A 15308-nucleotide genomic window follows, 5' to 3' on the forward strand; every position below is an offset into this window, starting at 1 on the left:
TATTTCATTCGATTAATCGAAGTGGTTTAAGCATTAGTTGATAATGCATTGCAAGATGCATTGAATGTTACTGCAAGGAGTGAATTTAATGACATAGCGCACCGTTTGTCGCATGTTTGTCATGGCCATTACGGGCGAGACGCATCTTAGACACATATGACATAAACATAAGAGACAGAATAAAATAATTAAAAATAAAATAATAATAATTAAAAATAAGATTAATAGGTTAATAGGTTGATAACATGCTCTGTTTAAAATCTGTTTCCGTAGGCTTTGTTATCTGGATTTGGAATGACATTATTCTGTCATTATTTTAACCTCCAAATTCACTTCTTTTTGAAGTAAAATTTTAACTTTAATTATCGAATGAATTTTTCATTCCTATCTTGCAATAAAATTCACTGGCAGTAACATTGGCGCAATTGCCACTAATGCGTGTATTAAAATTTCAATTTAATACAGTGAAATTTTATTGCTACAGATTTAGAGTGATCTATTTACATAATTAAATAGACAAAATATGCAGGAAATGGAAGGAACTAATTACTGCAACTGTCGTTACTTATTGTTAATGATTTAATTACCTTGTTGTAATACTGATTTGATAATAAAATTGCGAATTTCTTATGACGATTATGTAACATCAGAGTCGAAACAGTCAATAATTACTTATAATTGGAAGTCATTCGTTACTGAAAAAACTTACAATTTTTAACACGTTACTTTTTCATGTACATAACTTGTAATGAAGTAACACTTTACGGCGTTACTCATTACTTATTAGGTTCTTCAATAAGTAACGCATTATAGTGATAATAATTTACTTTTCAAAGTGACTTTCTTAATCTCAGTGTAACTTCAACCTCTTTAGTCATAATTACGCAGTCATAAAAAATTGCAACATTATTATTAAATTATTATTATACAAAATAATTGAAAAGTAACTCTTCCTTGAAAATATATACAGAGTGTTTGATAATTAGTAAAAAATCTTTTGCATAGGGGCAAAATGGACTAAACTGAAAAGAAAAGTCCTTTGCCATTTTACAATTTTCGTAATAGTTAACAAGATATTAATTACTAAAAATTTTCGAAAATTAGTCTTCAATAATTTTTTACTCAAATACTACCAGCTTTACAGAAAACCTGTAAGAGACAAAAATTATTTACCATATTCTCATAGAGCTCTAAGAATTTTTTCAGAATTTTTTATCAACTTTTTAGTATTGCATTTTCTTATTTTTACCAACATAAGAAAATACGGTATTAAATTTTCGAAAATTAGTCTTCAATAATTTTTTACTCAAATACTACCAGCTTTACAGAAAACCTGTAAGAGACAAAAATTATTTACCATATTCTCATAAAGCTCTAAGAATTTTTTCAGAATTTTTTATCAACTTTTTAGTATTGCATTTTCTTATTTTTACCAACATAAGAAAATACGGTATTAAAAAATTCTAAAAAAATTCTCAAAACTTTATGAGAAGAAAATAAAAAGTTTTTGTCTCTTACAGTTGTTCTGTAAAGTTGATAGTTTTTGAGTAAAAAATTATTGAAAATCAATTTTCGGCAATTTTTAGCCGATAAAATTAATATCTTGTTAACTATAGCAAAAATTGCAAAATTGTAGAGGACTTTTCTTCTCAGTTTAGTCCATTTTGCCCCTATGCAAAAGATTTTTCATTAATTATCAAAGACCCTGTATATAAAGATTATAATGTATAGTACATTAAATTTTACATTTGTTTAATAATAAAAACTATGGTAAATATTCCAATTAGAGAAACCAGTCCAAAATACATGGATCTTAAAATATGTGTATATTAATATACACGGAACTTTACAATCATAAGATTCTTTATAAGAACTTTACAATCATAACCATAATTTGTTACCTTATAATTCCTATTTTACGTTAAACTTACAGGAAATATATTTGAGTTTTATCGCCAAAAGTTAGCAATCAATAATAGCTATACTTTTTTATGTGATACTTTTGTATGCGAAAGTTTTTATCAAAATTACCAATTTTGTTAATTCAAAAAAAGGGTTCTTGATATGAGATACATGATATGAATTTGTTTATATGAGAAAAAACCAAGAAATAAAGAAAAGCTTTCTCCACAACGCTTTAATTACATAAAAGTAATAAATTAAAATCTTAAAGGCTATAGACAGGGTAAGGTCCTGAAAAACCGGAGGTCCTTTGAGAATTTTTTTTAAATATATAATAAAGTCAGGTATATATATATATAATTTTGTTTTATGGCGTCTTTATTGTATCAATACTGAAGTACGTAAAAAAATTTTTTTGTCTCGGTTACTAGAATAAAGGCTGCTGTACAAAGGGTAATCTTGAACAGTTACTTTTGCCTCGTTGACAACAAATCGACTATATGCGTTGTCTGAATTGCATCGTTGACAACAAATCGACTATATGCGTTGTCTGAAAAAAAAAATTAAAAATTATAATAGTAAAAAATGAATATAGCTATCGCCGGACGTAGCTGGTTTTTAATTAATAAAAATTTCACAATTTTATTCAACTTTTTGTAACAAAAAAAGGCTAAATTAAAAAAGAGATTCACATGTCCGCCATTTTGTTACTTTTTGCAATTTTTTAATTTCCCTACGTCCGACTATAGCTATATTCATTTTTTACTATTATAATTTTTTATTTTTTTGTTTCAGACAATGCATATAGTCGATTCGTTGTCAACGAGGCGAAAGTAACTGTTCAAGGTTACCTTTTGTACAGCAGCCTTTATTCTAGTAATCGAGACAAAAAAAATTTTTTTACGTACTTCAGTATTGATACAATAAAGACGCCATAAAACAAAATTACCTGACTTTATTATATATTTTGAAAAAATTCCCAAAGGATCTCTGGTTTTTCAGGTCTTCACCCTGTCTATAGCCCTTAATTATACATAGTAATTGCATAACTTTTCGCTGATTATGTTACTTTAAAATACAATCCTAATCCTACGAATAGAAATCAATTATAATTAGCATGTCAAACATAGATATACATTTAATAATAATGAAAAAATTCAAAAATAAATAATACTTAAACTTCTTAATTTTCGGAGTATCTCTTAATTTTTTTCTGAATATCTTATATTACAAGTCTCACGCCTTACGATTTCACGATCATCATTTTTAATCTTTACAATTAAGCATATCATTATATCCCGTATTTTCTTATTAATACTTTTCTTATTAATACTTATTAATTCTTTTTTCACGACTACACGCACGATGTAATAATGAATTTTTTATTAAATAGATTTCACTTCAAGAGTAATAAGTTCATGATGGACACAATCACATGCATTTAGTAGTTTAGCAGAAACTCTGTTGTGTTAATTAACAGCCTATCTCATAACAAGTAACTTTATAAGTATCGTTTTACTCTATATAAGAAGAGGAGAAAGTGAGATGGGCATTGCCTATTCGTTCAAAACATCGGAATCATTGTGAATGCAGTGGGTTTCGCCCTCCCCCTCCTGCAGAGGAAGCACTAATAACAAAAATCTAGACACATAGATTTGAATTGAACATCGCTTCGTGTGAAAGATTGTAAACCTATGTGGAAGTATGCTTGCATTTACAACTTTCCACACGAAATGAGGTTCATTTCGAACTTACGTGTCCAGTTTTTTGGTAGTAGAGCATTCGTCCCGGAGGAAGTGGCTGAATCCATTACCTCAATGCATATAATTTTCAATAAGAAGCGAGATATTACATGGGCCTATAACGTTCTAATCGGAAAGAAGATTCACATGAGTTTCGACTTTTCGCATGAAGCGATGTACACCCCATCTTTCTCCAATAGGCAAAATGAGATCTAAAATATTGTACAAACACAGTTGCGTCCCTCCTCCGGCAATGAATTCACTAAGTTATGTAAATTTCTAATAACTCGATATGTATATAAAATAAAATTTATATCAAGTTAGATATAAATCAAGTTAGATACAGATATTTACATTATAAACAATATTTGTTAATAACTTTTTTTAATAACAACGACGGCGAAAATCTTCGGAAGATCAAGCTCATGATCTTGATGATATGCTAAAATGACTGGAGCTGAATTCTCTAACCGAAATATTCACCATAATATTTATTTCTGTATTTCACATTCTATTTTCGTGACAGAAATTCCAAAATTGTTTGAAAAGGTTTGATATTATTGACAACACATTGCTTAAGTTAGGAGCAATGACAGATTATGAGAAGCTATACAGAAAAGTAATGTGGTATGCCTTAGGATGGATCGTAACAGTCATATTAACAATATACTCCACAACTTTATTATTAAAAGATCAATATGACAGCGACATTGCATCAGCTATATATTACAGCTGTCTACGAGATTACTGTTTTCATATTAATCTTTTGGGTGATTTGATTAATGCAAGTATCCTCGAGTTAGTACATTTTTTACGTACACTTACAATTATATCATTACTGTGGCACAGTTATTTACGTAAATATATAAAAAACTAAATAGTAATGAAAGAACATTTCACAACTTCTCAAGTGAAAATTTTAGAAGTACTGATTTCCATCTAGGTTGTCCCAATTACTGTGCCTGTTCCTATTAGTGTGCTTTTGTATTTCGATAAGTCATAAAGAAAACTAGCACGAATAAATAAGAAAAAATGCTTTTTCTTGTTAAGTTAAATTATTAATGCATGCGATACCGAAGATAATCTTTTATTTTTTTAGTATTAAAGTATTTTAAATATTTTTCGAAAGATATGAGGAATTTATGTAAATCTAGTAATACGTACCGCAAGATTTTAAGCTTGTCCCTATTAGTGTACCCTGTATTGGAGCTAAGAACGTTGTGTGATAAGTGTACATTGAAATAAATATAATTGAAATAATAATTTATGTAGTATTAACTTAAACAATTAGCTTAAATTTGTTTACCTGTTTTAGTAACTATATGTTAAAATGAGTCAAATGTGGATAGGTACACAAATTGGGGGCACATTAATAGGGCTATCGCCGCTTGAAGGATTCACTAATAGGGACAAAAACATGTTTTTTATTTTTGCCAAAAACTTTATAAAATATTAACATTTTTTAGATTAAAGAAATATTATAAGAAAAAAAAAGTTGAAAAACCGATATTGATTGCAAGTAGATAAAATTAAAGCTGCAATATTTAATAATTAATTCAGTAATAAGCAAGTTGGCTAAAAGGCACATTAATAGAAACAGTTACCCTACTTTGTTTATATTCAGATACACAGGATTAAAGTTTGATCAAATCAATGAACATATTCGGAATTTGATGAAAACTCAAAAATACAAAACAAAGAGGGCTTGGAAAAATAACAGGATATATCCTCATCAAGAGAGATTTTCGAAACCATTAAGCAGCAAATGCATAACTTGGATCACTATGTAAGAAACTTTATGTAAATTCTATCAATGGCATTTTAGAAAAAATGTAACATTTATGAGTATCCGTATACATAAAATAAAACTTAATTTATGGATGCATGTCCAGACACCTTTACTTAGAGCTGCGCAAAATATCCCGTGAAATAGACTCAATACTTGGAACCCAAATGACTCTCAAAATGATATGTTATTTTGGTTGGATCGCAGTTGACTTGCGCGAAACTCTCTACCCAATGCTTATCAACAATTATGTAAAATCTAAAATACTGACCATGGTCGTGCACACGCTCTGCTTGTCTAATAATATTTTTAAATTTTTGCTGTATAATTATATGTGTGAAACAGTTATCTCCAAGGTAGGTCAAATTACATTAAATTTTAGAAAAGATTGGTTTAAAATTTGTTTACATAAACGAATTCAAAGAGTTACTTCAAGTTACTATTGACATATAATTTTAAAATTAAATCATAAGTTTCTTTAATTACATTCTTTAATAATTACGTTCACCATATTACAATTTCAGGCAAGTGCAACAGCAAATTTATTAAATAGATTATCATATGTCACGTGTGATAGTGAAATTCGTGAAATTGTAAGTTTAAAAATAAATTCGTTAAAATTATTATTAAAGTAGATATAAAAGTCTCAAGAGATATACATTAAAGTAATATATTTTTTACATAGATTTCACAATTTTCATTACAAATAGTTCATGCTCCACTTAGATTCTATGGAATTGGATTCTTCCAATTTGGTTTCAAATCTCTTTACAGGGTACGTTATATATACATATATATATATATATATTTATAATATATTTATCATATAATTGCGTACTACAAATTCGTGATAAATTTTTAAAAAAGAATTTACAAATTGTCTTTAATTTTAGTTGGTCACACCTGTTGCAACTGTTTTAGTTATAATACTACAAGCACAAGTAAATAAACAAAAATTTATATGAGATTATTGTAAAGTTTGTAAAAGATGGTTTAATGATAATCTATATATGTACAACATAATGTGATTTACAAAATGCATTATATATGTACAATATCTTCTAAATTTGATTCAATATCCTTGTATAAGCTTTGAAAGAGAAAATTAAATGTATTAAAATTATGTAAAAAAACAACTAATAATGTTATGTGCAATAAAAAAGATTAATAAGAAAATATTATTTACTAAATATTTTGTCCATTTTGTGTTTACGATATTTTTAATTATAAAGACGGGAGTAATTTTCTGTTTTTAATGTAAACAATCAACTGGGGTGTTTCAACAAATACATAATCGAAGAATTGTTGATCAATTTCTAACTGGTGTAGGGCCCATTCGTAGAATCTCTGTCTATTTTGAAAATCGTTACCACAAAGAGATTGATGTAAGCATATGTGATAAAGATGTAAATTATGGCGTTAAAATTTACCAAACACTAATTGAGAAGCAATTTGTCGGCAACTAATATGTGGATTGTTAACTACTGCTAAAACAGAGGTTTCCGATTTTTCGCCAGAATTTGTCTTCTGACGATTTCTCTCACAATCAGTTTGATTGACACTGCCTGTTTCGCAAAATGACTTATCCAGTATTTCGAATGTACGTCTGGGTGGACAACGACGATCAGGATATTTTTCCGCATTATGTAGCTCGCACTGAGTTCATAAATTAAAATCATTTCTGTTTCCTCTTTTTGAGTATATATCTTAATGCGATGTTAAGACTACACTAAATGACTTTAAGCATCTCTGGCAGTTCATGTTCCCAGGTGTAAATGTTTGTAAACATACTACAAACTAGGCACTACAATTTTGTGCAAAGTAGTTTTGCACAAGTAATGTTTACAATCATCCGCGACGAAAATCTTTGTGTTGATTTCAGTAGCTAACAATCCACATACTAGTAGTCGGCAAATGATTTCAGCATGATGTTTGCCATTTTGAACATATACTAAAGTAAATAAATATCTTCATTGAAAAAACTTAAGTATGTTAACTTTTCTTTTTCCCATATAAATGTGATTTTTTTATGTCCAAGGTTATCTAAAGAACAACATATTATATATAGTTGAATTTTTTTTTTAATGAACTATATATTACTACATTAATGAAAATATGCTATTTCATTTTTTAAAAATCGCGATGACTTTAAAACAGGATAGTAAAGAAAATATTTTAAACGTGTTTTAAATGGTTTAAAACTTAGTTTGATGTTTTTAATAAGTGTTTTAAATGTTTTTTTATAGTACTGTCTAAAATATATTTAAAGCATTAAAAACATATTAAGAAGAAACACAATATGTTTTATTCTAAAAAAAAAACATTATCAAATCTGCTTTGAAATCTCAAAAACTATAATCTTGAGAAAAATTTTTTGCTCATTATAATATGTGTCCTTTCCAATCAAATAACTTTTCCCTGTAGTATTTTTCCGTATAATCAAAATCAACGGAGATTTTTTAAATGGTCAAGTTAGACGAAACACCCTATAGAGGAACAATTCACATATAATTGCAATATATTTATAGTGTTTGTATATTAATGATGTATTTGTTACAACTACAATTGCAATTAAAATTGATACTGTTTAATGACATTCTTAAATGTGTATTACAAAGGTAGACGAAAAAATAAAAAACGAAACTGCAAGAATATTCATAGCATTTATGTACCAATGTTATGAGCAAAAATAAAAATAGACCCATCATCCAACCATAAGTTTCAATAAATAATGGGGCATAAATAGTAGTATATAGGCTATAATTATTTTAATATTTCTAAGTGCTTTAACTGAAATTGCATCTATACTACCGTTACCATTCGGTTCAATTTATACTTTCAACTGATCAACAAAAGTACAGTTTGAAATAAAAACTATATGCGCAATGACCAAAAGTATTCGTTCGATTTTAACGCCACTTTTAATAATGAGTTATGTATTTGGTTTAAGAATTGTCATATCTAATCATTCGAGATTATGGTTTAGTGCCATATATATATTGCTAATTTGGTCAGTTTACTATTTCCTCATATCACATGCTTTAATTTCTTTTTACGAATATGAGTCCTTCGAGGAGCATATTGGTCATTATGTAGAAATTTCTATGACGTTATTGTGTATCGTGTTTGGAATATACCATGATAAGGTAATAAATTGCCATAATACTTGTAGTATTATTAATAAAAAGCAATTGTTATAGTATACCTAATTATTGAAAATAAACTAGAGATGCATCGGATATCCGAAAAAAGTCTGATATCCGGTATTATCCGACACTTTTTTTATATCCGACTATCCGGTATTGTCCGACCGGATAGTCGGATATCATATCCAGGAACATCCGATTGAAATTGTATATCATTAAATTGTTGATTTTGTATTATATAAATGTTCTATAAATAAGTATGCGTACTCATAATGCTGTATCTTATATATATTGTTGCAAAACTACAATCTTTTCACTAGTTTTTTTTAAGACAGTGTCCCGGAATTCAGTCCCGGAAAAATATCTGATATCCGACTTGAAAAATTGCCTTCCCGTATATCCGACCGAATACTGAATATTCAATGTTGTACTCTTTTCAGATATCCGATATCTGATATTCGATAATTTTACGATCCGATGCATCCTTAAAATAAACATATTCTTATTTATTTATACAATTACATAGATAAAATATGCAGGGAATGGAAATAACTACTGCAACTCCTGTTATTTATAATTATTAGTGACTTATAACTAGATACTTAGTTGTAAGAACGACTTAATGATATTGCGAATTTCTTACAATGATTATGTAACACCAGAGTTGAAACAGTCAATATAGTTACTTATAACGGGTTGAAAATTCATTCGTTACTGAAAAAAATAACACAATTTTTATCTCGTTATTTTTTAATGCAATCTGTAACGGAGCAACTTTACTGCGTTACTCCGATCATTATTTATTACCTTTTTCAATAAGGGTGATGATTTACTTTTCAAAACAACTTTCCTAACCTTAGTATAATCTCAGCGTTTTAAAGTTTATAGTCATCATCACAGTAATAAAAAATTGCAAAATCATTATCAAATTGTTATTATACAAAGTAACTGTAAAAGTAACGGAAAAGTAATTCTTCCATTCCCCGAAAATAAATATATAAATTTTCCGATTAGGAAAGACAGTCCAAAATAAATTGATCTTAATATACATTGTACAAAGTAATGACTTGAGACTTTTTGGCTGTCAGTCGTTGTTCATTAAAAAGTTAAATTAACAAAATATTGTAATTAACTGTGAAGCACGAAAATTGTAATTAAATGTGAAGTTGCAATTTATTAATATACGTACACACACATACACACACACTTGATTACGAGAATATATTATCGTATACAAAAATACCTATAACTAAATGTGATACTTATACTAAGTAAAATTTATATCAAGTTAGATACATATACCCTTACGAAAAAATACACTCTTGACGATCCGAAATAACACCTGATTGAGTGTTGACTCCCAAATAAACCTCCAACTTGAGGATTAACACTCAATTTGAGTGTCATTTCGGACCGCCAAGAGTGTATCTTTAAGTTTCTATTATATAAACAATATTTGTTAATAGCTTTTTAACAAACAAAGACTGACGACTAAAATCTTCTGAAGGTCATTCAAAGTCATGATCATGACAATACGTCAAAGTGACTGGAGCTGGTTCCTTTAATCAGAATATTTACTATAATTTATCTGTCTATTTCATATTCTATTCTGGTGACAGAAATTTCAAAATTGTTTGAAGAGATTTGATATTATCGACAACACATTACTTAAGTTGGGAACAATGACAGATTATGACAAGCTACGCAGAAAAGTAATGTGGTATGCCTTAGGATGGATCATCATAGTTATATTAACGACGTACTCCGCAGCATTAAGATTAAAAGAAGAAAATAACGGCAACATTGCATCAATTATATATTTCAGCTTTCTACGAGATTATTGTTTTCATATTAATTTTATGGGTGATTTGACTAATGCAAGTATCCTCAAGTTAGTACACTTTTTTAAATATACTTACAATTATATTTATCATGTAGCATAGTTATTCACGTAAATATACAGGGTATTTCATAAATACTTGTCAGTACTTTAAATGGTAAATCTATAATAAACTAAAATAAGTAAAAAACATCATATAAACATATGTCTTACGTATCTTAATTTTTAAGTTATAGATAATTAAGGAAAATGTTCGAAATTTCCGACTTGTGCGTTAACACACGCTATTGTATAGCTTAGCATGTCTCTACATTATTTAATGTTAACAAAAAATATTTATCAATACAAATCGGACAGAATTTCAGGCAGTCATGAGAGTCTTGGCAATCAGGCAAAACTGGTGGTTCATGCACGATGATGCGCATACTCATTTTTATCTTGAAGTGAAAACATTCCTTTTGCAATCGATGAATAGGACGAGGCGGACCTACCCCACAGTCACCACGATCTCTTAATCTCAATCCATCAGATTTTTATTTTTGGGGCCATTTAAAATTTATTGTGTATTCAACGCCAGTAAACAATGTGGATAATCTACGAGAAAGGATATACGAAATAAATTTAAGACTACTCGAAGAATACTTGGTATTTTTGAACGAGTGCGGAACTCGTTCAAAGGCGTGCAGTAGCGTATATTGACGCACAAGGCGGGCATTTCGAATATTTTCTTATCATCCATAATTTGAGAATTAACAATAAGATATATAGGACATATGTTTATTTAACATTTTTTATTTATTTTATTATATAAATTTATCTCCTAAAGTACTGACATGCATTTGTAAAACACCCTGTATAAAACTATAAAATAGTAATGCAAGAACATTTCAAAATTTCTGAAAACGTACGACTAAAATGCAGCTACTAATTTCAATTAATTCAATTTCCATCTACTTTTTTTATGTTCAGATACACAGAATTAAAGTTTGATCAAATCAATGATCATATTCAGAATTTGATGAAAACTCAAAAACATAAAATAACACAGGCATGGGAAAATAACAGAATATATTCTCATCAAGACAGATTTTCGGAACCATTAAGCAGCAAATGCATAACGTGGATCACTATGTAAGAAACTTTATATAAATTATACTAATGACAGTAATATTATGGAAAAAATGTAACGTTTATAAATAACAGTATACACACACACACACACACACACACACACACACACACACACACACACAAAGAAAAATTTCCAGGCTTTATCCGTTCAAAAAGTAACAAACAGATATTTCCGATTTATTTTGATCGGATTTATAAGACTATCCAATCAAATTCATCGGATAATCCTGTAAATCCGATAAATTTGATCGATAGTCTTATGAATCCGATCAGAAAAATTTCCAGGCTTTATCCGTTCAAAAAGTAACAAACAGATATTTCCGATTCATTTTGATCGGATTTATAAGACTATCCGATCAAATTCATCGGATAATCCTGTAAATCCGATAAATTTGATCGATAGTCTTATGAATCCGATCAAAATCAATCGGAAATATCCGTTTGTTACTTTTTGAACGGACATTTTTCTCAATGCATGAAATAAAACCTAATTTATGCATGTCCAGACACCTTTACTTAGATCTACGCAAAATATCTAATGAAATAGACTCAATATTTGGAGCCCAAATGACTCTTAGAATGGTATGCTATTTTGGTTGGATAGCACATGACTTGCGCGAAATGTTGTATCCAATACTTATCAACAATTTCAAATCTAAAATAATGACCATCGTCTTTTATACGTTTTGCTTGTCTAATAATATTTCTAAATTCCTGGTTATTAATTATATGTACGAAGCAGTCTCCGCCAAGGTAAGTAAAATTACTTTAAATTTTAAAAAATATTAGCTTAAAATTTGTTTACAGTACATAAACAAATTCAAAGACAATTATTGACATATAGTTTTAAAATTAAATTACAAGTTTCTTTGATTACATTTTTTAACAATTACATTCATCATACATTACAATTTCAGGCAAGTGCAACAGTAGATTTATTAAACAGATTATCATATGTCACTTGTGATATTGAAATTCGTGAAATTGTAAGTTTTAAATTATAAATCTATTAAAATTATTATTAAAGTAAATATAAGTAAATACAAATGACAAAAGATACACATTAAACTAATAAATTTTTTATACAGATTTCACAATTTTCATTACGAATAGTTTATGCCCCTCTTAGATTTTATGGAATTGGATTTTTCCAATTTGGTTTTAAATTTCTTTATGGGGTACGTTATATTTATCATATAATTACGTACTACAAATTCGTGACAAATATTAAAAAAAGAACTCACAAGTTATCTTACAAATTGTCTTTAATTTTAGTTCATCACATCGGTTGCAACTGTTTTAGTTTTAATACTACAAGCCCAAGTAAATAAGAAAAAATTTATATAAAATTATTACAAAGTTTGTAAAAGATGGTTTAATGATAATCTATATATGTATAATATAATGTGATTTACAAACTGCATTGTATATGTACGATATCTTCTGGATTTGATTCAGTATCCCCATATAAGCATTGAAAAAGAAAATTAATATGTGAAAAACAACTAATAATGTTTTTTGTAATAAAAGTGATAAATAAAGAGATATTTAATATTTCTTGTTTATTTTATTTTTGTATTTTTTTTAATTACAGAGAAAAAAGTAATCATGTGTTTTTTATGTAGAAACAGTCACCTGGAGGTGTTTTTATACTCCAATTAAAATTACTATTATTAACATGTTGTATATTACTGATTATTTTTCGATTTATATTTGGAAACATTATTAATGTGTATTTAAACATTTTTTTTAATAAAGTAAACAAGAAAACAATATAAAATGGAATAAACGTGCAATAGCTTATTATGACACTATACATGTATCTGAAGAACAAAAATTTTAATTAATATTATATTAATATAATTTTATTGCTGATTTTTCGATAGAATTGCATAATCCATATCTAAAAGTTCGCAAAAAGTAGTTATTAAAAAAAAAATTATATTAAAAATATTCAAATAAAACAATACTTTGCAATAATTCACATTTTTTGCGCCACTGGGGTAAAAATATTGCGGGTGACTATACTCAGCAAAGAAATTATATTACACATTAGACAATATAAATTTCATAGTTTTCATTAAAAAATAATTAAAAAATTATACGCATATATTTTATATTTTGATTTCATTTTTAGTTATGTTTATTGTCACCGATTTAGGTATAGTAATACATGCGCATGTAAATGAGTGAACATTTTATCAAACTATGACAAAGTTTATAAAAACTTGATCTGATAATAACACACATACGATGTTCATGAAATATATTATACTATTTTTTAGTATTTCTATATTAGAGCCAAGAGGAAGTGTAAAAAAAGATAGATGTTATTAAATTTCTGTTATTATTAAATAGGTATAGATAATAATTAATAGCATTTTATGTAATAAATTAAAAATTTTTGATTAATTCTTTTTGATTATATTTAAAATTTTTATTATGTTTTCACATACATTATTATCTACCTATGAATCTCTTATGACAAACTCTGATTGCAAAATTCTACATCAGTTTGCGGATAGATATGTTAAAAAATCATTGATATTTGGAAAATATTGATGGGGTTTATCCATCACTTTTTCGACGTTTCGTCATCGATGTCGTAAGTTAAAGGTATGTGTTCATGGTGTCGCTCGTCACTCATATTCAGCGACAAATAAGTCACGTGATTTCATATGCTAATCTCGAATGTCGCTCATATAAATGAGCTAGCAGTGATAAATTTTTGACGATAATTATATTAATTATGTTGTAAAGTAAATTGCTGTAAAGTCTAAAATGTCATATCAAAAACAGTATTACGATTGGACCTGTCAAGTTGATGCGATTGTGCACAACAAAAATAAAGCGAAATTACGACGAAAATAGACTGATAACTAATAGTATCTGTATGCATTAATGAATGTACAAATTTAAAAAGAAAATATAAAAAAAGAGATTTTTTATTGATCCTTTATTTGAAAGATGACGTGAACATGAATTTAAAAAAATTATTAACGAATATCCGGTTATATGCTTTCATACACTCATGAGTTGAAATGCTCTTTTCGTCTATGATCATTTCACATATGCCACAAATATATACAACAGTTATCTGAAAATTTCATGAAATTATCGTAAATAACAAATATAATACAATAATTAAATAATAATATAATAATTAAATAATAATAAAAAATAATAACAATAATTAAATTGATATAATGTATTGATCGATCATAAAGAAAAGCCGGTATAAATAAAATTGGAAATAAAAATAAAAATAATCAGAGTTAAATAAGGTAAAATCGCACGCAACAAATTTTTTATTGATAAGAAATTTATATTTATTTATTTATTGTGATAATTATTTAGAATACGGGCATCACTACAAAACTTGATAAAAATATATTTATTCGACACGAAGCGAATTATTAAATGTTAGAGTTGAGCTATGTTCAGAAATATTATCCCGCGAATGCTCTCACGTATCATTTTATCTTTGTGTTTAACATTGGATAATAAGATAATACGCGAGGACACTCGGGTGACGTTTACATAACGCAGTTTTAATAACTATTTAGATAAAGACAACTCGTTTTTCTAACTCGAATAATCGCTTCGTAAAGCAGAGAGACTGTCTCATTTTTCTATTTAATTCTATTACATATTTTCTCATTTCGAATAGAAATGTATTAAATGAGTATATTTTGATCTCAAGTTCTGCGATGATCCATATTCTAAGGCTACATTCCAAAACGTCCTTTCCGAGGAAAATT

The 15308-nt window shown here is 27.7% G+C and overlaps 1 protein-coding gene across 1 annotated transcript; it reads left to right on the top strand.

Annotated features, from left to right (window-relative positions):
* The first annotated feature begins 12114 nt into the window (after positions 1-12114).
* On the top strand, positions 12115-12894 carry LOC108768466 (uncharacterized). The gene is made up of 4 exons (XM_018518906.1): positions 12115-12300; positions 12465-12533; positions 12636-12725; positions 12823-12894. Exons 1-4 carry the CDS (start codon positions 12115-12117, stop codon positions 12892-12894), a joined length of 417 nt encoding a protein of 138 aa, XP_018374408.1.
* The last annotated feature ends 2414 nt before the right edge of the window (positions 12895-15308 follow it).

This window comes from Trachymyrmex cornetzi, unplaced genomic scaffold (genome assembly GCF_001594075.2).
Source record: "Trachymyrmex cornetzi isolate Tcor2-1 unplaced genomic scaffold, Tcor1.1 scaffold122, whole genome shotgun sequence".
In the NCBI taxonomy this organism is placed as follows: Eukaryota; Metazoa; Arthropoda; class Insecta; order Hymenoptera; family Formicidae; genus Trachymyrmex; species Trachymyrmex cornetzi.